General features: G+C 36.9%; 1 protein-coding gene across 6 annotated transcripts in view; it reads right to left on the bottom strand.

Annotated features, from left to right (window-relative positions):
- SHTN1 (shootin 1) overlaps positions 1 to 26,605 on the bottom strand; it is a 101,901-nt gene that overhangs the window by 44,575 nt on the left and 30,721 nt on the right. For all 6 annotated transcript variants that reach the window (XM_067709286.1, XM_067709289.1, XM_067709285.1 and 3 more), the window contains 6 exons: positions 25,890 to 25,984; positions 19,133 to 19,301; positions 16,749 to 16,846; positions 14,694 to 14,775; positions 11,064 to 11,158; positions 456 to 602 (listed from right to left, as the gene is read on the bottom strand). In XM_067709286.1, the coding sequence (XP_067565387.1) occupies positions 456 to 602; positions 11,064 to 11,158; positions 14,694 to 14,775; positions 16,749 to 16,846; positions 19,133 to 19,301; positions 25,890 to 25,984 (686 nt within the window). The remainder of the gene's footprint in view (positions 1 to 455; positions 603 to 11,063; positions 11,159 to 14,693; positions 14,776 to 16,748; positions 16,847 to 19,132; positions 19,302 to 25,889; positions 25,985 to 26,605) is intronic.

Genomic DNA, 26,605 nt, shown 5'->3' with positions numbered 1-26,605 from the left:
GTTTACAAAATCACAAATTTTCCCTAAGCAAATAATTACTACTAACATGGACTTTTCCTCCCTCTTTGAATAAAACCTATGCCCTCCAACAAGCTCTTTGAGACCACTACACAATACACTCTCCTAGTGTATGCAGTCTCCCAAAACACAATCAACTCAACTTGGAAATGCAGATTTCCAAACTGCATTATCCAAGCTCTTTTTGAGTTGTATCTCTTTCTCTCGCTTCTTCTGACCCTTTGGACAGTTTAAAGATCATTATAAAGCCTACAGCAGTGCATAAATTTTAGTTGGATACTATAAATTAAATTCATTTGGTAGTTATTTTTTCTAAAAGGTGAAAAGACTGGAAAGACTTAGTCACTTAGGCAAAACATGGAACTATGAGCTACTGGACTGACTCTTCTCAATTTAAGTATGTGGGTGTATTAAAACTCCAGGAGAAAATCTGGTACCTTTTGTTGATGCTCAATTCTCTCTTCTTCAAGGAGCTGTATAAGTTTTGCATTTTCATCTAAAGCTTTCAAAAGCTGCTGGTCAGGAGCAGAGTTCTGTAGCAGAAGGTGGCTTTGTCTCTTTAGCTTGTTTTGTTCAATAAACATCTGCAAAAGTTAATTATAAAAATGTATATACCAATCATTTTCACACATCTCCTCAACTGAAACTGGAACAAAAGGAAAAGTATGTGGAGTTTTTATTAAAAAGTTAAAGGCAATTTCTGAATTATAGTATAATGATTTTAGAAGTAATGATTGCTATGATTTCATTCATAACTTTTATATAATCTTTAGAACCTTTACCCTTGCCTCAGCACAGTATATATACAATAGTTTAGTCCTACACTGCAGTTTTTAATAATTTATTATTGCTTTAAAGTACATTAATACTAACAGTAGCAGCTAATATTTATCAAGAACTTAAGCCAAGTATTCTACTAAATATTTTATACACATTATTTTAATCCTTACATCAATCCTATGAATCGAACGTATCTGCAATGAAAAGCTAAAATGTACTAAACACTATGGGATAGATACAGTGGCAATCATTTTACATACATTTTATCATCTAATCCTTAGAACACCACTGTCAAGTACACTATTATTACCCCACTTTTACTAATAAGGTAACTGAGGCCCCGAGGGGTTAAGCAGCTTTCTCAAAGACACAAGTGAGTAGCAAAATCAGGATTTAAACCCAGATCTGTCTGATTTATAAGCCCACGCTCTCAACCATCTGGCTAATCTCCATCCTCTGCTATCTACTAGACCTAAGATTCTGTCTTAAATTAGTCTTTCCCCAGTGACGAAAGTAGTTAACAGTAAGAGGGTAAAGAGGAGAAGGAAAAAGGTATATTAATATTTACTGAGCATTTTATAAAACAATTTACATATATTATTAACTTAATCTTGACAACTTTACATGATTGAAGGCAAAATTATTTTCTATTCACCCATTATTTCTTTTCCTTAATACCCTACACAAGTCAGCCAATGGGTGATTCCAAGCATGAAATGTTTTTCAAATTCTGATATCAGGCTTCTCTTACAGTAGAGCAACAACATTTTCAAGTGAAATTTACATTCTTCCTCCATCTAACACCTCATTTCTCTGTAAGAACAGGTATAGATAGAGCATGAATCAATGTGTGCGCGCGCACAAGTGCCAGGCTGGAGAAAAGTGAGACGGGAGGTGTCCACACGCTAGGGAAGAGTAATCAGTATTACATCATAGTATCTTAAACTTGAGATCAGTGGTTTAATTGAAATGACTTATTTCAGGTTACTATTATTTAAAAAAATTATTTTTAATACATTTTTCCCTCTTAAAACTTAACTGGTTGGGGTCCCTTGCTGGTATCTTAGAAAATATCTCAGAGTCAACATGAAAGGCCAGCAAAAAGCAGCTGACGTAAGTGACATTCTCTGGCTTCCCAACAAGTGAGGCCTTTTGCCAAGAGAGCTCAGAGGCCAGGAGCAAACAGAGAGGAAGCGGTCAGCAAGGTTGACCAGGACAGAGGTGGGAGCTCAGCACTAAGACAATGCAGGGCACAGGTGACCATCAATGCCAAGGGTGCTTTATTACTCTCCCTGCACTGCTTCTCTGTACTCTGGTTCTCTCTTGGGAAAAGGGACAGATCTCCTTTTCTGTGTAACACTAGGAAAACTTGCTTAACTTTACATGATTATAAATTATCTTAACTCTATTATTCTGGAGAGAAAAGAATAAAGATATGTCTTAGGGATGCTAACAACATGAATTTCTTTTGCAAAACCCTGTAACAATACCTAAATTACAATATAAGATGAAAAGAACATACAGAAAAGAAATTCCTTTCAATAATAATGGTAACTTGAAAAATATTAGTCATTAGACTACCTTTTATAGACTTTAAGATACTAAAATAAAACACTAAATAATGCTTTTTCTAAGATGTATTTAAAGAAAATTCAGTTACCAAACACTAATGAATTTGGTTTTTAGCTACGGTAAGAACTTGTTGGTTAGAGTTATTAAGTTGGTCCCTTACCAGACAAATAACATCATTGGTATCAGAATTTCAGAGAAATTCTCCTAAATCTTTTCAAAGAATGAGAAGAAAATGCTGTGTTATTAATATATAATTCATTTTTTCCAAAATGACATTAAAATATCATCATCTGAGTTGTCTGAAAACAACACGAATTACATAATAGTTTCACAGTACATTGGGACTACATGTTGAAAAAGGTATCCACACCATTAAACAGAGAAAAGAAAAACTACACTAAATAGAAAAAATTATGTACTCAAAAAGTACAGGGAAGTCATCAAAAATTGAAATTATGTTGAGGAAATACAAAAACTTAACATAGCTAGGAAGACAACTCGTTGTTTCTTCCTTGTGGAGGGATCATGTTTTTGATTTCAGGGTTTATTTTTTATTTTTTTATTCATTTATTTATGGCTGCGTTGGGTCTTGGTTGCTGCCCGCGGGCTTTCTCCAGCTGTGGCAAGTGGGGGCTACTCTTCGTTGTGGTGCGCAGGCTTCTCATTGCGGAGGCTTCTTGTTGTAGAACACGGGCTCCAGGCGTGGAGGCTTTGTTAGTTGTGGCACGTGGGCTCAGTAGTTGTGACACGTGGGCTCAGTAGTTGTGGCACACGGGCTTAGTTGCTCCGCAGCATGTGGGATCTTCCCAGACCAGGGCTCAAACCTCTGTCCCCTGCATTGGCAGGCAGATTCTTAACCACTGCACCACCAGGGAAGTACTGGTTTTGGTTTTTAATTGGACAAGTGTGAACAGAAGTAAGGAAGAAATGTTCAATTTTTAATTTACACATTTGAGAATTGTTTGTATGTTTACAAGGTATATATCTTCCTTTTGTAACTAAAAAGGTAAACTAAATTAACTTCAAAAATTGATTTCTGAGCAGAAGCAAGAAGAACTGCAATCCTGCAGCCTGTGAAACAAAAACCACATTCACAGAAACACAGACAAGATGAAAAGGCAGAGGGCTATGTACCAGATGAAGGAACAAGATAAAACCCCGGAAAAACAACTAAATGAAGTAGAGATAGGCAACCTTCCAGAAAAAGAATTCAGAATAATGATAGTGAAGATGATCCAGGACCTCGGAAAAAGAATGGAGGCAAGATCGAGAAGATACCAGAAATGTTTAATGAAGACCTAGAATTAAAGAACAAACAAACAGAGATGAGCAATACAATAACTGCAATGAAAACTACACTAGAAGGAATCAACAGCAGAATAACTGAGGCAGAAGAACGGATAAGTGACCTGGAAGACAGAATGGTGGAATTCACTGCTGCAGAACAGAATAAAGAAAAAAGAATGAAGAAATGAAGACAGCCTAAGAGACCGCCGGGACAACACTAAACGCCATTCGCATTATAGGGGTCCCAGAAGGAGAAGAGAGAGAGAGAAAGGACCAGAGAAAATATTTGAAGAGATTATAGTTGAAAACTTCCCTAACCTGGGAAAGGAAATAGCCACTCAAGTCCAGGAAGCTCAGCGAGTCCCATACAGGATAAACCCAAGGAGACACACGCCAAGACACATAGTAATCAAATTAGCAAAAATTAAAGACAAAGAAAAATTATTGAAAGCAGCAAGGGAAAAATGACAAATAACATACAAGGGAACTCCCATAAGGTTAACAGCTGATTTCTCAGCAGAAACTCTACAAGCCAGAAGGGACTGGCATGATATACTTAAAGTGATGAAAGGGAAGAAACTACAACCAAGATTACTCTACCTGGCAAGCATCTCATTCAGATTCAATGGAGAAATCAAAAGCTTTACAGACAAGCAAACGCTAAGAGAATTCAGCACCACCAAACCAGCTCTACAACAAATGCTAAAGGAACTTCTCTAAGTGGGAAACACAAGAGAAGAAAAGGACCTACAAAAACAAACCCAAACCAATTAAGAAAATGGTGATAGGAACATACATATAAATAATTACCTTAAACGTGAATGGATTAAATTTTCCAACCAAAAGACACAGGTTTGCTGAATGTATACAAAAACAAGACCCATCTATATGCTGTCTACAAGAGATCCACTTCAGACCTAGGGACACATACAGACTGAAAGTGAGGGAATGGAAAAAGATATTCCATGCAAATAGAAATCAAAAGAAAGCTGGAGTAGCAATACTCATATCAGATAAAATAGACTTTAAAATAAAGAATGTTACAAGAGACAAGGAAGGACACTACATAATGATCAAGGGATCAATCCAAGAAGAAGATATAACAATTATAAATATAGATGCACCCAACATAGGAGCACCTCAATACATAAGGCAACTGCTAACAGCTATAAAAGAGGAAATCGACAGTTAACACAATAGTGGGGGGCTTTTAACACCTCACTTACATCATTGGACAGATCATCCAAAATGAAAATAAATAAGGAAACAGAAGCTTTAAATGACACAACAGACCAAATAGATTTCATTGATATTTATAGGACAGTCCATCCAAAAACAACAGATTACACTCTCTTCTCAAGTGCACATAGAACATTCTCCAGGATAGATCACATCTTGGGTCACAAATCAAGCCTCAGTAAATTTAAGAAAACTGAAATCATATCAAGCATATTTTCTGACCACAACGCTATGAGATTAGAAATATGAATTACAGGGAAAAAAACGTAAAAAACACAAACACATAGAGGCTAAACGTTACTAAATAACCAAGAGATCACTGAAGAAATCAAAGAGGAAATCAAAAAGTACGTAGACACAAATGACAATGAAAACACGACGATCCAAAACCTATGGGATGCAGCAAAAGCAGTTCTAAGAGGGAAGTTTATAGCTATACAAGCCTACCTCAAGAAACAACAAAAATCTCAAATAAACAATCTAACCTTACACCTAAAGGAACTAGAGAAAGAGGAACAAACAAAACCCAAAGTTAGCAGAAGGAAAGAAATCATAAAGATCAGAGCAGAAATAAATGAAATAGAAACAAAGAAAACAATAGCAAAGATCAATAAAACTAAAAGCTGGTTCTTTGAAAAGATAAACAAAATTGATAACCCATTAGCCAGACTCATCAAGAAAAAGAGGGAAGAGGACTCAAATCAATAAAATTAGAAATGAAAAAGGAGAAGTTACAACAGACACCGCAGATGTGCAAAGCATCCTAAGAGACTACTACAAGCAACTCTATGCCAATAAAATGGACAACCTGGAAGAAATGGACGAATTCTTAGAAAGGTATAACTTTCCAAGACTGAACCAGGAAGAAACAGAAAATATGAACAGACCAATCACAAGTAATGAAATTGAAACTGTGATTAAAAATCTTGCAACAAACAAAAGTCCAGGACCAGATGGCTTCACAGATGAATTCTATCAAACATTTAGAGAAGAGCTAACACCCACCCTTCTCAAACTCTTACAAAAAATTGCAGAGAGGGCTTCCCTGGTGGCGCAGTGGTTGAGAGTCCGCCTGCCGATGCAGGGGATACGGGTTTGTGCACAGGTCCGGGAAGATCCCACGTGCTGTGGAGCGGCTGGGCCCGTGAGCCATGGCCGCCGAGCCTGCGCGTCCAGAGCCTGTGCTCCGCAATGGGAGAGGCCACGACAGTGAGAGGCCCACGTACCGCAAAAAAAAAAAAAAAAAAAAAAAAAATTGCAGAGGAAGGAACGCTCCCAAACACGTTCTATGAGTCATCATCCTGATACCAAAACTAGACAGAAATACTACAAAAAAAGAAAATTAAAGACCAATAACACTCATGAATATAGATGCAAAAATCCTCAACAAAATACTAGCAAACAGAATCCAACAACACATTAAAAGGATCATACACCATGATCAAGTGGGATTTATCCCCGGGATGCAAGGATTCTTCAATATATGCAAATCAATCAATGTGATACACCATATTAACAAACTGAAAAATAAAAACCATATGATCATCTCAATAGATGCAGAAAAAGTTTTTGACAAAATTCAACGCCCATTTATGATAAAAACTCTCCAGAAAGTGGGCATAGAGGGAACCTACCTCAACATAATAAAGGTCATATACGACAAACCCACAGCAAACATCATTCTCAATGGTGAAAAACTGAAAGCATTTCCTCTAAGATCAGGAATGAGACAAGGATGTCCATTCTCACCACTATTATTCATCATAGCTTTGGAAGTCCTAGCCACGGTAATCAGAGAAGAAAAAGAAAGAAAAGGAATACACATTGGAAAAGAAGAAGTAAAACTGTCACTGTTTGCAAATGACATGATGCTATACATAGAGAATCCTAAACAGGCCACCAGAAAACTACAAGAGCTAATCAGTGAATTTGGTAAAGTTGCAGGATACAAAATTAATGCACAGAAATCTCTTGCGTTCCTATACACTAATGATGAAAAATCTGAAAGAGAAATTAAGGAAACACTCCCATTTACCACTGCAACAAAAAGAATAAAATACCTAGGAATAAACCTACCTAGGGAGACAAAAGACCTATATGCAGAAAACTGTAAGACACTGATGAAAGAAATTAAAGATGGTACAAACAGATGGAGAGATCTACCATGTTCTTGGGCTGGAAGAATCAATATTGTGAAAATGACTATACTACCCAAAGCAATCTACAGATTCAATGCAATCCCTATCAAATTACCAGTGGCATTTTTTATGGAACTAGAACAAAAAATCTTAAAAGTTGCATGGAGACACAAAAGACCCCGAATAGCCAAAGCAGTCTTGAGGGAAAAAAATGGAGCTGGAGGAATCAGACTCCCTGACTTCAGATTATACTACAAAGCTACAGTAATCAAGACAGTATGGTACTGGCACAAAAACAGAAATATAGATCAATGGAACAAGATAGAAAGCCCAGAGATAAACCCACGCACCTATGGTCAACTGATCTATGACAAAGGAGGCAAGGATAGACAATGGAGAAAAGACAGTCTCTTCAATAAGTGGTGCTGGGAAAACTGGACAGCTACATGTAAAAGAATGAAAGTAGGATACTCCCTAACACTATACACAAAAATAAACTCAAAATGGATTAAAGACCTAACTGTAAGACCAGACACTATAAAACTCTTAGAGGAAAACATTGGAAGAACACTCTTTGCCATAAATCACAGCAAGATCTTTTTTGACCCACCTCCTAGAGTAATGGAAATAAAAACAAAAATAAACAAATGGGACCTAATGAAACTTCAAAACTTTTGCACAGCAAAGGAAACCATAAAGAAGATGAAAAGACAATCCTCAGAATGGGAGAAAATATTTGCAAATGAATCAACAGACAAAGGATTAATCTCCAAAATATATAAATAGCTCATGCAGCTCAATATTAAAAAAACAAACAACCCAATCCAAGAATGGGCAGAAGACCTAAATAGACATTTCTCCAAAGAAGACATACAGATGGCCAAGAAGCACATGAAAAGCTGCTCAACACCACTAATCATTAGAGAAATGCAAATCAAAACTACAATGAGGTATCACCTCACACCAGTTAGAATGGGCATCATCAGAAAATCTACAAACAACAAATGCTGGAGAGTGTGTGGAGAAAAGGGAACCCTCCTGCACTGTTGGTGGGAATGTAAATTGATACAGCCACTATGGAGAACAGTATGTAGGTTCCTTAAAAAACTAAAAATAGAATTACCATATGATCCAGCAATCCCACTACTGGGCATATACCCTGAGAAAACCGTAATTCAAAAAGACACATGCACCCAAATGTTCACTGCAGCACTATTTACAATAGCCAGGTCATGGAAGCAACCTAAATGCCCATCAACAGAGGATTGGATAAAGAAGATGTGGTACATATATACAATGGAATATTACTCAGCCATAAAAAGGAACAAAATTGGGTCATTTGTTGAGATGGATGTATCTAGAGACTGTCATACAGAATGAAGTAAGTCAGAAAGAGAAAAACAAATATCGTATATTAACGCATGTATGTGGAACCTAGAAAAATGGTACAGATGAACTGGTTTGCAGGGAAGAAGCTGAGACACAGATGTACAGAACAAATGTATGGACACTAAGGGGGGAAAGCGCTGGGAGGGAGGGGGTGGTGGTGGGATGAACTGGGAGATTGGGATTGACATGTACACACTTATGTGTATAAAACTGATGACTAATAAGAACCTGCTGTATAAAAAAAATAAATAAAATTTAAAAATTTAAAAAAAAAGAAAAGCACTGTCAAATACTCAAAGTTTGGCAAAATGAAAATAGGAAAAAAAAACTGATTTCTACAGCTCTATACTGTACACTCCAACACAGCAAGGATCATATTTGCTTTCTTCATCATTATATTCCCACTATCTACACACTGTCTGGCTTACCAGATGTTTGCTGAATGCACTAAAGAACAGAATGCAAAAGTGGTACTTCTCTGGTTAAGCTAAGTCGTGTAGTTATCTGTTGAAAACCTGAGAATTTGTAAACCGTGAAAAGGGAAGATATACTAGTTCTAATCTAGCTTTATCTTTTCTTCTCACTACTGTGTAGATCAAACCTAGACATTGTACAATCATTGAGCACTGTTGCAAATACTTATGCAACCAGTAATGTAAGTGCCACCGCTCTTGCTTTCCCTCCTCAAACTTCTCTCTCCTCATTCTGGGTTAACATGTCAGTACTATTGTTTCCACCAATCACTACCAAGTGGATGGCAGACTGAATCATTTATTCTTTTTTTTTTTCTGTGGTACGCGGGCCTCTCACTGTTGTGGCCTCTCCCGTTGCGGAACACAGGCTCTGGACGTGCAGGCTCAGCGGCCATGGCTCACGGGCCCAGCCGCTCCGCGGCATGTGGGATCTTCCCGGACCGGGGCATGAACCCGTGTCCCCTGCATCAGCAGGCGGACTCTCAACCACTGCGCCACCAGGGAAGCCCTGAATCATTCATTCTTAAAGGAATCTTACTTCTTCCATCTATCCTCTCTGCTACTGCATGGTCTTCAAGTTTTCCTTTGAGCTGCTTTGTATTCTAACATCATTCTACAAACAAGAAATGGAAAACTGAAAATGTCTCTCAAAATAAGACCCTAGCATTCAGGTCAAAATCAGCCAACGTTTTCAGTTTTGCAATGGAGGCATCTTCACATTATCTCTACTCTCCCTCCCCTCAACCATTTATTTAGTTCCATTTTTTTTTTTTTTTTTTTTTTTTGCTGTACGCGGGCCTCTCACTGTTGTGGCCTCTCCCGTTGCGGAGCACAGGCTCTGGACGCGCAGGCTCGGCGGCCATGGCTCACGGGCCCAGCCGCTCCGCGGCACGTGGGATCTTCCCGGACCGGGGCACGAACCCGTGTCCCCTGCATCGGCAGGCGGACTCTCAACCACCGCGCCACCAGGGAAGCCCAAGTTCCATTATTTATGTATGCTGCAGCTTTTTCCAAAGGGCTCTAACACACTTCAATTTTTTTTTCTTCCTTCCAGGAAATAAGAGAACAATACTTACCTTTCATTAAACTCTCTGAGTAAAATGAATCAATATTTGAAATCAGATCTTCTCAGACTAAATCTTTTGTATAGTTCATTGCTAGCACAGCTACATTCAAGCACAGAAAAACTCCTGCACAAAACCATAATCTGATCTTCAAATGTCATTCCCATAACCCCATGCTTTGTCTTCCTTCTACACCTTGGATACGTCCACCTAAGAATGTTTTATATTTCCTTAGCTACTTTCCTTGAACCTACAGTATGCACACAGATTCAAAATATTTACACATGATGGAAATCTCATGCAGATCAGCTCCATATCATGAGCTGTTACAGTTCAGCCAACTGGTGCCTCATCATTTCCCTGGAAACCAGTCCCAGAGCCATGGAATACCCAATAACCACATGGCAACAAAGTTAAGGCCAGAACATGAGAAGCTCAAAGCTTATCTCTAACATGAGAGGCAAGTCATTACTCTGGTGAAAGGCTCAGATAATGGATGTGTAACATGACAATGTTCCACAGCAAGCGGAAGCATCAACTCACATAATGAGAGCACTGAATAGCAGCTGAAGAGAAATACTAATACCATGATATTGTTATTTCAGATGGTATACTGAGATGTAACCTAGATTCTTGAGGTCTTGAGGCTACTGGAAACATGCAAAAATCCTGTACTCAAGCTGGACTTTCCCTCACAAGTTATGGGATGGGTATCCCTAAATATAATTTCTTTCCCCGACATAGCATTTTATAGTTTACAAAATTCTTTTGAAAAATTGTGCCATTTGATTTTAAAATCCACTTGGTTAGGTTAGTAACATCACCCATTTTATAGATGGTGAAAGTGAAGCCCAAAGAGGCTAAGGAACTGCTAATAACTGCTAGTAACATACAGCTACTAACTGAATGACATGGCCAAAATTTAAACCCAGATCTTCCGACACCAAGTTCAATGAATTTGATACTATTCCATAGCTCCCTAAATCAGGTGATCCGTAATTCAAAGTGACTGCTTATTCAACCTCAAAAAATATTTTTATATGTCATCTGCAAAGTTCTTTAAAATATAAAAATAAAATACGAAGTCTCTGCAAGATATTTACCTCTTGTGCAAACGACTCTGCTTTCTTTCGAAGGTCCTTCTCCAGTTCCAAGTTCACTTGCATTTCCTCATACTCTTCTACTGCTAGCATGGACACTTGAGAAGACAAGGAAAAGAAAATGGACAATACGCCACACAGATTATCAAGAATACGGATGAAAAATGGTGACGAAAGATTCCTTATTCAGGCATATAAGCACCCACATTCATTGCTGGTTGGAGTATAAATTGGTAAGACCTTTTTAGAGGGCAACTTGGCAATATGAATCTAAAATCTAAAACTATTCATACCCTTTGACTCAACAATTCCACTTTTAGGAATGTATTTATTCTTCTAAAAGAATAAATCATGAACATATACAGAGATTTAATCGCAAGGGTGCTCTGTGCATCATTGCTGAAAACAGTGAAATAATCTAGATGGTCTAACACTGAAGGATCAGTTAAGTATGCTGTGTACAAGAAATATTCTGCCATCAAAATTACATTGTAGAGGCATATTTACTGAATGGAAAGACATTCATGATATATTTTTAAAATGAGTTCATTTTTGTTTTTTAAAAGCCACATACAAAACACGTCAACAAGGATTCCACTGAAGAGGAAACATGTGAAAGGCCAATTACCATCTTCATTAGTAACCAAGGAAAAGGAAAGTAAAACCATAGCTACCTTTTTATACTCACCAAAGAGGCAACTGGCAAAAATTTAAAAGTATAGCTATATCAAGCTGGGAGAGAATACAGAACAATGGAAACAAATACACTGTTAACAGGAGTATAAACTTATAGATCTACTTTAAAAATAATTTGGCATTATGTAGTGAAATTGAAGATAAAATTTTACCTTTGGCATATATCTTAGTGAAACTCTTGGATATGTGCACCAGAAGACATGTATAAGAATTTTCATAACAGCATGACTTGGAATAGCAAAAAAACTGGAAAAAACTCAAACATTCACCAAATGGATACTGGATAAATGAATTTTGGTATAGACACTGAATGAAATATTATACAGCAGTGAAAATAAACATACCACAGCAATACCCTTCAACATGATGAACCGGACAAACACAAAAAGCAGCAGAAGGACATATGCAAAATTATATCATTTATATAAAGTTCAAAAACATGCAAAATTAAACAATATGCTGTTTAGGGATATATATATATATGACAAAACTATAAATAAAAGCAATGATAAAAGTCCAAGGAAGGAACACAAGTAGAGACTGATGTTCAGGGGCTTGTAAAGCACTGATGGGCAAAAAAGATATTTCTTTTGTTGGTATTTTATTTATACTCCATATACGTTATAAACATATTTAATAAACAACTCAATGTGCATATATAGGTTTTTTGATTGAAATATAGTTGATGCACAATATCATATGTTATAGGTGTACAATACAGTGATTCACAATTTTTAAAGGTTATGCTCCATTTATAGTTATTATAAAATATTGACTACATTTCCGGTGTTGTATAATATACCCTTGTAGCTTATTTTATACATAATAGTTTGTACCTCTTAGTCCCCTACCCATAAATTGCCCCTCCCCCCTTTCCTCTCCTGGAAGAATAAACACTAAAATGTTAATAGTGCTTATCTCTGGACTGTAAGGGTTGAGTTTTAGTTTTTTTTTACTTTTCCCATATAAATCTATACTTTCCACCAAAAAATATGTTACTTGAATAAAAAGAAAAAATGTACATATGTAAGTTATTTCAAAGTGTTCTCCATATTTATAAAGAAGAGAAACAGCCTTAGATCCATATGGGCCCAGAGTCAGAGCTTTGAATGAAAGAATCACTGTGGACAGAAATCTTCAAAGGGACGATACTGTCAAATAGGAGCAACATGAATTCTTTCCTACTTTTTGATATTCTGTGACCTATTCTGTTAAATAATGATGTAGACGGGACAGAGGGAGTGATGACGCCATTACCAACTAGGAACCACATAGGTGGACAGCACACTAGCCTCTCCACTGGCTTCCAGCAAGGCACTTTCAATCCTGAGCTGAGTCATGTCAATAAAAACCTTTAAAAAGGCTCTCTTAATGGCAGCTTTCACAAACTGTTCCTCCAGGGCACTTCAGTCCTAACTGATTAAGGACTGGTTTGCTGCGTAATGACATAGAATTTCAAACTCTGTACTCGGTCAATCTACGCCTCCTCAGAGGAAAGACTAACAGTCTTACTCAAGTAAAGCAATGAAGTGGTGGTTTGTGATGTGAATTACAGGTCCCTGAGAGCTAAACGATTTTCAAACCTGTTTTAAAAAAAAAGAAATTTCACAAAGAAAACAAAGAAGATTATGACTATCTGAAGCCCTGGGCAAGATAATTAACTTTCTATTCTATGTCCAGAACACTATAATAAAAAGTGAATTTTCACATGACCTGGCCCTCTTGGATTCTGAAAGAAATTCAGTTGGTCCTAGTCATGTATTTATTTATATAATCTCTCTCTGCCTAGATAAGGGTCTCCCTGAAGGCAAGGTCCATGATATTAACCTCTGCAGAGCCCTCTGTTTCTAGCACAGTGCATCACGACTGAAAATTCTTCTACACCATTTCTATCTTCTTAAATGCATAAAAGGCAGAGGAAATGTTACAAGCTAGTGCATCTCCCACACTTAGCTACAAGGTCCTTTATTTACTAAAAAAAAAATCTCAATTCATGAATGACACAAAGATGGAGAACTACCACCAATAACAATAGGGAAGGCCCTGGGTCTGAAAGGTTTCCTTTTAGTGTTGTAGCTTCTGAACTAGGAAAGACAGTGGCTGAGGGAAAAAAGGAGAACAAAAAATCATAGTAAGTCCCCTCCCTTAAGAATTATGTTTGCAGAACTGCACTTTGCTCCTTTGCCCTAAACCAGGGGACATAAGAAGTGGTCCCATGAGACTTGATGCTGTGTTTTATGACAAGTATGATGGAATCAAATTACACAGAATTTTCTCTAGAAGTAGCCTCTGGAGAAAGTTCCTTCTCACCATGAGACCAGGTCTGCTTCTCCTGACCAACAGGTAAATTTTTATATGATTCATAAAAATGATCATGAATCTCTCATCACTCTGGCTCCTAGAGAGCTCAGAGCCAGACTTCAGGCACACAGGCAGGAAATGTGCAAGAACTCGGAGTAAGTAATAAGCACTTTGTACATTAACATATATTCTCACTTTTCCTTTGTCCCATTTTCCATATCCTCTTAATTTAAAAGTTTTTCATATAATGTTGCATGTATTTATGTAGATATCCTAATCTCTTCTGGATCGAGGAGAAGTTTACCAATTAACCTACCAGATATATAAACACTGAGGGGATAGCCAATATGGTCATGGTCCCAAGATATATGTAGGACAAAAGAGTATTTAGGTTTGAAGTTTCAAAATGAGTGGGTCATGAATTCCTCAAGCAAAAGCACTTTTAAATGTCCCCAGACTCTCAGGTAGGTGGAAAAAGAGCAGGAATGAGAGAGACTCATTGCTAGAAGTTAGGAAAACACAATATAGAAGATTTTTGCTACAAGAATCTTTAGATACCAGTATAAAACAACACAAAATATATATAAACAAAATAAATTACATATATATTTGAGGGAAAAGACTGGAAATACATACCTCTATTGCATTTTTCTAAGACTTTTCTCTGTTCAAGAACTTCCGAATTTAAAACATCTTTTTCTTGTTTAACTTTATTTACCTAAAAATGTGATATTTTGAGGGGAGAAAACATCCAAAATTGTAAAACATGATATATGATGATGTGTGATCCTTAAATTGCTATTCAACTTTCAAAACGATGTTACATTAAAGCAGTAATTGGCTTCACTGTGCTAGGCTTCTATTAAAATGTTTTTAAAGCCTCAAAGTAACTATTTAATTTAGGATGTACATCTGGAACTTCTTTACATATTCCAAATAGTACTGGCATTGGTCCCTAAATATGGCAGTGTTCTAGCCGTCCAGTGTAAATGATTGACATTTTTAATGCAAAAATCCAATTAGACTGCACCCGGAAAATACTTGAATCATTTAATCAGAAAGCCAATATTCAATTTTGGTATTCATTTTAAACTCTGATGACATTTGGCTTAAGTAAAAACATACATAAATTTTTAAAATAAAAAAGACTTTGAACTTTGACTTTTGGCTTAAACAAAATACATATGAAAATCTCCCCCCACACAAAACTTAAATTTCTGAACTAATTTTTGGCATCTATCAATAGGAAAAGAGAATATCATAGTATAGTTTTAAAAAAAAGAATGTAAAGTTACATGTACCAAGTGGATAAATCTCAAAAGCATTATGTTGAATTAAAAAAGCAGGTTTATATAGTTTAAAACACTCAAAATACTAGGTATTGTAGTGAAAATGTAAATATATGCATTGAAATGATAAAAAACAAGTTCAGAATAATGGTTGTTTAAGGAAACTGCAGGGAGTGAGGAGAATGCAGTTAGGGAGAGATACACACGGGTTTCAATACTATGCTAATGTTTTATGTATTAAACTACATAGTAGGCATATGGAGGTTCGTTATTTTGTTTTTTACACTTTTCAGATGTCTGAAATAGTCATAATAAAAATGACTTCTGAAATGGCTTCCAATAACACCTCTAAGTGGGAGGGGAGAGAATCATCAATAAATAATTATAATTGAGGATTGGAATGCATCAAAATGTCTTTCTTTCTCTCCTATGGTTATACTCAAGAAACAAGCTAAGGTAATGGTCCCTGAAAGGGACCCTGAATCCATCAGCACTTCCATATGGTCTGTGAACTGGTTTCCTTTAGTATAAGCTATATTGTTGTTTTTGGTTTAAATTAGTAACCAGTATACAGTTCAACGCTTCTAGAATGTCATCATCCTTCTTCCCACTCACACTACTGCCACAATAAGTGAAAGCAACTGGGGATGGGAGGTTGGTGGTCACTGCTTTCCAACGTTTTTCACATTATGGCCCTTAAGAATATGTGTATGGGAACTGGGGTAACTGAAAGAGGCTGCTCACTGAAGGGGTCAATACCCTGGCATACCTGTAAGCCATTTGAAGGATATCAAGGTGCTATACACATCAGTTGGGAAGCCTTGGGCTACAGACTCTGAGAACCACTGATACAAGTTAAACCGAGACTGCAAAGGCAGATCCTTGAAGCCTCATGCAAAGAAGGCTAATTATGTGCTCCTGCTCTTAAAGACAATTCAAAAGGAAAAATAAAAAGATTCTCCAAATACCCACTTGAACCCATTCTACCATCTATCATATATGCCTGTGTTGGAGGTACAGAGGGGCATAGCCTTTCCCAGCTGAGTCAGCCCTCCATCAGAGAAGCAAAATCATTCTTCACCAGCAGCAACAAAGTGTATGACTTAAATGCAGATATCACTGTCACAAATCTGCCTCACAGTGAAACACACGGGACAATAGGAAACACTTCAATGCTATTTTACTATTTTATTTCTTGAGCTAGACAGTGGGTACATGAATGTTCATGATCTTATTTTCTATACCTTTTTGTATGTCTGAAATAGTGGGGACAAGAGAAGATTAAAATTGGTACATGGTTCTCATGTCAGAAATTAGCTTCCAACAGCAAGTTTTTGACTTAGCCTGTCCCCAAACACCTTAAAAGACTAAAGGTCTTGCCTTTCGGGCCTAAGATACATACTTCTTCAATTACTTCTACAAGTTTGCTCTTGAGATTTTCCAGTTCAATGGCTAATATCTTCTTTTCCTCCTGAACAGATACAATTTGATCTCGAAGTTCTGCATTTTTAAAGAAAAAAATAAGAAAAAAAAAAGCCTTATTTTTAAAAGAAGAAACCAATCTTGTCAGAAGAATTGAAAATGCCAATCCATGTGCAGCTTATGGTCAAAGTTATTCCACAATTAAAAGGAAAATGAAGTAGCAAAAGACAATGGAAATATCACTTCTCCCCCCCGCCCCGCCAAATATAGCTATGTTTCTAAAATTTTGTATCAGGCACGCTCACTATGTTAAATATACTAGATCATGTTTTCTCTGCAATATATCAAACCTGTATTCTAGGAAACTATCTGGCATTTTAGAAGTAGAATTTTTTTAAGCTTTCAGCAAAACAAATTAAGGCACTGTACTAATTTCTTTTTTATTTTTTAATGGCCATGGGCTTTTGTCACAATGTAATACAAACAAACTGGGCAGCTAATAATTTGGAGATTTTGATTTAAAGAAAAAAATCCTGACTTGCTGCCAATTTACAGCCCTTAAACATTATTTGAACTGACTCAAAATAAGACCTATTTGAAAAAGGGTTAATTCTAATAATTTTCTCTCCAGGGTGTTGGTGTTTTGTTTCTTAATTTACTTCATATTTCATATTATTGAGATTTAATGAAAACTGTATTACTAGAGTGAAAATACTAGCAACTGTAAGTGCAAAAACTTCTGGTGTTAGATTAAAGTTACTTCTACCACTCAAATGTTAAAAAAAAACATGGATTAGCACAGATTACTTAAATTTATACCCAGGCCCACACACTTTTGCCACTTAGTTTTTTTTTTGTTTGTTTGTTTTTTGTTTTTTTTTTTTTTGTTTTTTGCGGTACGCGGGCCTCTCACTGTTGTGGCCTCTCCCGTTGCGGCGCACAGGCTCCGGACGCGCAAGCTCAGCGGCCATGGCTCACGGGCCCAGCCGCTCCGCGGCATGTGGGATCTTCCCGGACCGGGGCACGAACCCGTGTCCCCTGCATCGGCAGGCGGACTCTCAACCACTGCGCCACCAGGGAAGCCCTGCCACTTAGCTTTTAAGTGCTTTTAATTTCTTACCCTTCTCCAAGGATACTTAGAAACCTGCTATGTGGTTATTTATTTATAAGTTAAATCAAACTTTTTACATGAACCCAGCTTAATTGAAGGGTTCTCAGAGACTTTTTTTTTTTTTTTTTTTTGCGGTATGCGGGGCTCTCACTGTTGTGGCCTCTCCCGTTGCAGAGCACAGACTCCAGACGCGCAGGCTCAGCGGCCATGGCTCACGGGCCTAGCCACTCCACGGCATGTGGGAGCTTCCCAGACCGGGGCACAAACCCGTGTCCCCTGCATCGGCAGGCAGACGGACTCTCAACCACTGCGCCACCAGGGAAGCCCTATCAGAGACTTACTTTAAAACCACTTTCTTCACTGGCTGGCTAATCTTAAAGAAGAACAAGAGACCATACCATTCAAGACCTAACAGAAGGGAGAAATACAAACAAAAGGAAAGCCTTTAAACTTTCTCTCCCTTCCTACCAGCATAAATATGATTTTGTCTTAAGTTAGGGGGTAGAAAGTCAGGTTAAGATGGCTTTCTTTTTACTTCCTTCTTTATACTTCTTGCTGAAGTTTTATCTACCAAACAAGCAAACAAGTATTACTCCTGACAGGTACAGTAAGTTAAAATGCTCCAATAGTTACTGAGCCCCAAACTGTTTTCCTACATCCTTAACAATATATAGGGGGGTGTGTGTGTGTGTATTTATGTATTAATAAAGTTAATGTGTATTTAATAGATGTAACATGTGATCTTGCCTTACAGCACTACTTGGGGACCACCGCAGTTGCTTAATACTACATACTGCTTTTAGCTCATTGCCTGAATCATATGGGAAGTTCTTGGAGGGCAGAGACTAAGCAATTTGGGGAGGTATCTTCCCCAAAGATTCCAACAGAGAAACAGACTAACAGGAGGTGTCAGCTAAATATACTTTTATTCATTCTTACTTTCATTTAACAAAAATATCTTAATACACAGTCCTATCCTTTAGAAGTTTATAGGCAAACTGACTGCTTCTGTCAAGACAATGCTTTCAAAAGTGCCTAATCCCAAACAAGAAAGTACTCATAAAGCTATACATCCATCATGCTTCTCAATCAGGCCACCCCCTGTGACAAATAGTCAGAATTCTTTCCAAAGTAGGAAACAGGCATCAATATTTTTTGAAATTATCATGTAATTCCAATGTGCAACCAGGGTTCAGAAGCATTATCCTAACAGGAGTCAAAAACATGCTCAATAATTAAGCCAGGGATCCTACCCTTGATTTGCTTCTGACACTGTACTGAGACACAAGTCTCGGCAGCACCCTCAGGGTCCATGGTTGAATCTTCATCATCAATGTTGATCTCTTCAGTTATTACATCTGGCCCCAGCTTGGCCATGTATAACATGCTGATTCTTTTCAATGCTTTATTTTCTTTATTTAACTAAGGCAAATATAAAGACAGTTATTTTAACAGCAGTCAAATGAGTGTCTTGCCACCTAGAGGGGTGGGATAGGGAGGGTGGGAGGGAGACGTAAGAGGGAAGAGATATGGGGATATATGTATACGTACAGCTGATTCACTTTGTTATAAAGCAGAAACTAACACACCATTGTAAAGCAATTATACTCCAATAAAGATGTTAAAAAAAATGAGTGTCTTGGATTTTTAAACAATAGACAAATTAAGTGTATTTTTGTCTTGCACATTCATCAACATTCACAGCATGAAGTAACAATTAGAAGAGTCATTAAATAAGGTTTTTTATACTTTTTAATATTAAACTTATTACTTTAAGTAAAACCTATGCCTTATAGCCAGCAGCATGTGAAAATGCTAGTTATAACTGATAAATACAAGAAGAATTAAGATGAAACACCAGTATAGATTAAATAAAATTTCAATTTATTCACAGTCATTAAAAGTCTTAATTTAAGACACTTTCTTTCAAGCAAATATTTTGTTTGATGCTGTGCTGTGAACATCTTTGAAATGTTTGTTTGCCTGGCACTCTCTGTTTTCTGGACACTGACACTCCTCTTCACTGTTCCAAATGATTTCTATGGGAAAAGCCAAGTTCTCCCAAAGCACAACCTACCACTTTGGCCATAGCTATAATAATTAGTCCAGGAATTAGGCACATAATCCAAGCTTGGTCAATTAGATCCCTTCTCTAGAAATTTGGAGACTGGAACAGAGAGATGAATTCCTTTCCATGTGTCTGGATATACAGTAGCTACTGGCAACCACGTTACACTACTGAATTGAGGAATAGAGAAAGGCAGTCCACAGCAAAGCCAAAATGGAGCCAATGTGTAGGAGAGACACAGAAAAGCAACAGACACAGGGTTTGCCACAGGGCTCCAGTCCATTCCTAAAACGCTCCTAGCTCATGGATTCTATGGGATTCTCCAATATCCCTCTGAACAAATTCCTACTTTTCTTTCCTTTTCTTGCTTAAATTAGTTCAAAATGTGTTTCTATCTGTACACAGAGTTCTAATAATACACGATAGAAGAAAGTTCAAGATACGTTTCTATTATCTCTATCTAATTCACTGCAGATAAAGGAATCCTAACTCATTAATGTATTTGTTATCCCCTGATGTAAAAATGAGTTGGTTATCAATTATTGTTACCTTCTTCAGCTCCTGTGTTTATGTGCACATAAATGTTAGTACGAGGCACACACGAAGACTAAAGTTGATCCAAAGTCCACAGAAGGAAAATATGGTTTTGCTTACGTGTTCTCTTCACAAGACTAAAATATAAAAGGTCTTCTCTTATTTGAGTATAAAGTATTTCGTATATTGATTTCTCTAGTATAAAATATAAGATACAGAAATGTGTTTGCATTTACTAAGGGCCGTTGGCCATCAAGACAAGTTCTTAATTTAATAACTGACACTGGAAATAAACACAGACAGAAACAATTCACTGGAAAGCTAAATGCCCTTCACTGCTGTAAACCTTATGCCAGAATAAGATGTTTAGTATGGTATTTGTCTGGCTTTGGTCCTTCATTTGTGATCATGATTAGGACCCTTCAGGGTTTCTCTCAGGGAAAGTCCAGCCCATTTCAATTTGGGAGATCTGATTCTTACCCCAGTAATATGGAAACTAAATATACCCCGAGTAGCGTGGTCTGGAACACAAGAGCATTCCCTAGAGCATTCCCTGACCTCTCTGGGGAATCAGGAAGAATCACTTAGAAATGGCTATGAACCATTCCACAGATTCTTCCTGGGAAGGCTGGTGAGATCTATTCAAGGAATCAGACACAGACCTTTATTCCCAGTTCCCAGCCCATAGCTCCAGCTTCTAGCTCTCCATGTTATATTAGAGGATCAGGGATAAGATATAAGACCCATGATTTCCCAATCCCTCTTCCTTCAGATGGAAAATTCAAGTAAACATTGTTGTGTGTTCTTTGAACCATGAATGCTAGAGCATGGCACTAGACACTCAAGGACCATCGTCAATTCTCAAATGATGACATCTTTTCTGAATGCAAGGACAAAAGAACAATTTAAGAAAAACTCAAGTGAAAAAACTCAAGACTTAGTTTGTAATTCTGCCTCCTAATATTTAAACTAATGGTTCCCAACCCTGCACATTACCATCTGTAGAGTTTTTAAAAAAAAAAACTCCCAACATGCAGGCCCTCACCAGACCAAAATCTCTGGCAGTAGAGCCGAGCATAGCACGTTTTCAGGGCTTCCCAGGTGATTCTAATGTACACCAATACTACAGATAATTGACATAGAGGAATGCAGTACTTGAGTATGCATTTCTATAAAATTAGTATAGCAGAGTTAAGAACTCAGCTCTGCAATCAAATTCTGTCTCTGCCTCTAGGATAATCTAATCTTTCAGTGTCAGTTTTCTCATCAGCTAACTAAGGATAAAAATAGTCTCTATCCCATAATATGAAGATTAAATGAGATATATATATAAAGTATTGTGACTGACATACAGTAAAAATGCAGCAAATATTAGCTATTAGTAACAAAAGAGGTTTAGTCTGTGTGTCTAATTTTCCTCTGGAAGTCATTTATCAGCTAGTTTCCTTCAACCAAGGTATTCATCTATACAAAGCTTCTTCCCCCAGGATTCTCATGAAAAACTGAAAATACTAATTTTTGCCATCTGGTGCTCCCCAGGCCACCATCGAAGTAATATTTAATAACCTAACAGTTAACAGTTCTGCCCTCAAAAGAGTTTTAATGCCTCTATCAAGCCAGGCACCAAAGTCTACCAGCTACTATTTGGCTGTAATACAATTACTCTATTCAACAAAGTTACTATCTCAAGAAAAAAGCCAAACAAAATTGCAAACGTCTTCTCTAAAACAACATTTTCACATTCTGAAAGAAGAAATATAAGACTTATACACATTAAATCTTATAACCATACTAAGTGGAAATTTTTGAGAACTCTGAATTCACAAATTTGGGCTGAGAAATTTCACTGCAGTTATTATTCATCAAGTTATATAGGTTAACGGCATACTACTTGGGATTTAGAATCCTTATTAGTTACAAGGCAAAAATAAATCTTTCATAACCCTACAGTAACAGAATCTTATACTATATTCAAATTTAAATAGGGTTTTTATATTGAGCACAGTTTAATGAATATTTAAAGATACAAAATAAGCAAATTAAACAGACTTGGATCATACGATTTAAATAACTGGTCTATAATTATCAGTTTAACTTTCACATTTTAGCAAAGGAAAGCATCCACACTTGCTTTTAAGGAAATAATGCAGTCAAATTGTATTTCTGACCCACCTCCTAGACAAATGGAAATAAAAACAAAAATAAACAAATGGGACCTAATGAAACTTAAAAGCTTTTGCACAGCAAAGGAAACCATAAACAAAGACAAAAAGACAACGCTCAGAATGGGAGAAAATATTTGCAAATGAAGCAACTGACAAAGGATTCATCTCCAAAATACATATGCAGCTCATACAGCTCAATATCAAAAACAAACAACCCAATCCAAAAATGGGCAGAAGACCTAAACAGACATTTCTCCAAAGAAGACATACACATTGCCAAAAAACACATGAAAGGATGCTCAACATCACTAATCATTAGAGAAATGCAAATCAAAACTACAATGAGGTATCACCTCACATCCATCAGAATGGCCATCATCAAAAAAAATCTACAAACAATAAATGCTGGAGAGGGTGTGGAGAAAAGGGAACCCTCTTGCACTGTTGGTGGGAATGTAAACTGATACAGCCACTTTGGAGAACAGTATGGATGTTCCTTAAACTAAAAATAGAACTAGCATACGACCCAGCAATCCCACTACTGGGCATATACCCTGAGAAAACCATAATTCAAAAAGAGTCATGTACCACAATGTTCATCGCAGCACTGTTTACAATAGCCAGGATATGGAAGCAACCTAAGCATCCATCAACAGATGAATGGATAAAGGAGATGTGGCACATATATACAATGTAATATTACTCAGCCATAAAAAGAAACGAAATTGAGTTATTTGTAGTGAGGTGGATGGACCTAGAGTCTGTCATACAAAGTGAAGTCAGAAAGAGAAAAACAAATACTGTATGCTAACACATATATATGGACTCGAAAAAAATAAAAAAGGTTCTCATGAACTTAGGGGCAGGACAGGAATAAAGACGCAGACACAGAGAATGGACTTGACAAGGGGAGGGGGAAGGGTAAACTGGGACGAAATGAGAGAGTAGCATTAACATATATACAGTACCGCATGTAAAATAGATAGCTAGTGGGAAGCAGCTGCATAGCACACGGAGATCAGCTCCTGCTTTGTGACCACCTAGAGGGGTGGGATATGGAGGATGGGAGGGAGATGCAAGAGGGAAGGAATGTGGGGATATATGTATACATATAGCTGATTCACTTTGTTATACAGCAGAAACTAACACAACATTGTAAAGCAATTCTACTCCAATAAAGATGTTAAAAGAAACTGTATCATAAGAAACATTCCATTTGTCATTAATTTGAGAGCAAACACTTTAGAAAAATAAGAATGTACAGGAACTCTGCTGCTTAGAAAATGAAAACTACTTCCAAAAATGACAATTAATACTTAAATCAGGATGTGCTACTTTCATTTATTGATCACACATATAATGAAGTTTCCAAACTTTGCATTCAAAGCTGTAGTTATCTTCCACATCCAATGAGCACATCTACAGCATTTAATTGAATAGGGTATTTTTGGTTTGTTTTTTATTCTAAAGTTCCTGAGTTCACACCGTATCCTCAAAAACAAACCGTAAGTCCATTTTCAAAAGAGCTTCTTAAAGAATAGAAGACAAACTCTAAGTTAAGGATCCTATTGTCAATACTAAATTGTAAAAATGACCCTAGAGATTAGTAACACAGTTGTTCAGAAGCAGGGATGAATATAACAGTCACCTGGCAGCTTTTTCAACATTCACATGTCTGGGTCATACTCCCAGAATCAGTGGGTCTGAGGTATTCTTAAGAAATCAACCCTGGTCTACACTGACAATTATGACATGATAACTGCAGGTTAGAGAGGTGAATTCTCTTGCTCAAAATCAACTGTTAAATAAAAAAGGGGGAATAGCAATAAAATAATTTTTTAAGGGGACCAATGATTAAAGTCATCATAAAGAAAGTCTGTCCCATTCTCACTTTAGTCCTAATTCTAGTTCATCCTGTCATTTAAGATGAGACAATGGCAGTCCAGGGAACAGAATTAACTTGGCCAAAGTCACATATGTCCAAAATTATACAATTAGGAATAAAACCTGTACATACTGCCTCCCAAACCACTGTTTTCCATAAACTGCCAGTCCTGAGAGGTAGTCAGTGCTCTCACTTTGGATGTCCTATTGCAACAGGAATACTTGTTAATAACAAGAGAAAAATACAGAAACTATCCTTAGCCACTACAAGATTCAGAACAACTAGTATGCTCTGAATACATTTTTTCTACTTGGTCCAAAAGTAAAGGAAATGAAAAGAGAATTCCAACAGTATTATCAACCAGTGAACTCTAGTGATATAGAGAATAGAAATGATATGAGAGCACCCATGTTATCGTTGCTTTTAAAGCAATGGCCTCTATTGCTATATATTCTTCAGACAAATAACAGAAAAGAAGCTATATACACATACTTATATTCTTAGTTAGGTTCTGCCTGCGTATCTTATGAATTCTAATGTAGTGCTGTTAGGCAAACAATTAAGCAAATACCTCTAGCAAGCACACTGCTAATGCATACAAATTAAATTGACTTATTGATCTACAGAATTTCAGTTGCATCCAAAGAAATACTCTGGATGTAGGTGATGGGGGAGAGGGGAAAGAAACAAAACCAGCATCACTAATGAAATTTGGCTGAAAACTGCTGTAATCCATTTTCTGATGAAGTGGTTCAGATGCATTTTACCCAACCCAAAATACATAAGACAGAGATTAAAAACATTCTATAATAATAATGTACTTCTGATGAGATAGAATATAGAAAATTACACACTTGGTAAATTCATCAGCTAGCAGCAATCAGTGGAGCACTGGAGGTAACCCTTAGCAGGCCCTCACTTTGCTTTCAAAAATAATCACCTGAACTGTAAGGTCTGAGGCTGACTTTTTCATCTGATTCAAACAGGAAACACTCATTGCTCTTTCATGTCACTCTAGGTTAGCTTCAAACTTGGTTAGCATTTTAACCAAATGCACAGACATTTGGAAAGTCGAGTTCAACAGACCACTCTGGGACCATTTTCACAGGCAAAAACCACAAATGCTGAAATACACACACACAAATACTGTTTTTTTTTTTTACAATCAAAATAATCTTTGCATTAAGACAGATATTTACATAATCATATTCCAGGATTCTGAGACCTCTGATGAGGATCATGAGAGCAGACAACTGATTACAGAACTAGAAAAGCAGAAAAGGACAGAGACCACTGTTTGGAAAAGCAAGTTGAAATTTAAAAGCTCAGGTAGAATTCCTTTATTTGAAATGTCTCACCTTTGTTGCCAAAGCTTCAGCACTTTCTCGACAAGTCTTCTCTATTTCAAGATGGTTCTGCATAAAATTCACTTCCTCTATAACCATGTGAGAAACTAGGAATGAGGGGGAAAAAGTCTCAGCATTCAGAGATTAGTCAGCTATTCCAGAAGCCCACACATCTTGTCCCATGATTAAGAATACTGCAATTCTTTAGCTAGCCAGACCTTTAGCTATCATGGAAAAAAAGTGTTTAAGACGCTGCCCTGATTAAATCTTAGCTAATATTTGAATGTAGAAAGAGAAACGAAGACAACGAAGAACTTTTATCGCTATTACACACATTTTGAGAAAGCTATTGAGGATTTTTTAAGTGTCTCTTTTCTATGTAGCTGTATACATAACCACAGACATGTCTGCTAATTTAAACAAAAGAACCTCTCTTACATTAAAAGGGGCAAGCATGATTTCCTTTTCTTAGCAGGAAGTAACCCATGCGCCTACTAAGGAAAATTAGCTAAAGAGAAATGTTTAAAAATAAATCTTACGTTGATCTCATATGTGGAATAACAACATGGCAGCTTAACTAAGTTAAGTATTTCAATAGTAGTCTTTATTACTGACAAAGTATTTAAGAAACTCCAGGTCAAAAAAGTATAGCAATGAGATTTATGTACTACGTGATGATGAAAGTAGATGCTAATAAATTGCTTCTTACATCACAGACTGTCAGGAAG

The sequence above is a fragment of the Pseudorca crassidens genome, chromosome 16, assembly GCF_039906515.1.
Source record: "Pseudorca crassidens isolate mPseCra1 chromosome 16, mPseCra1.hap1, whole genome shotgun sequence".
Taxonomy (NCBI): domain Eukaryota; kingdom Metazoa; phylum Chordata; class Mammalia; order Artiodactyla; family Delphinidae; genus Pseudorca; species Pseudorca crassidens.
The sequence above is the reverse complement of the archived record's forward strand: the minus strand, read 5'-3'. Positions and strand labels throughout refer to the sequence as shown.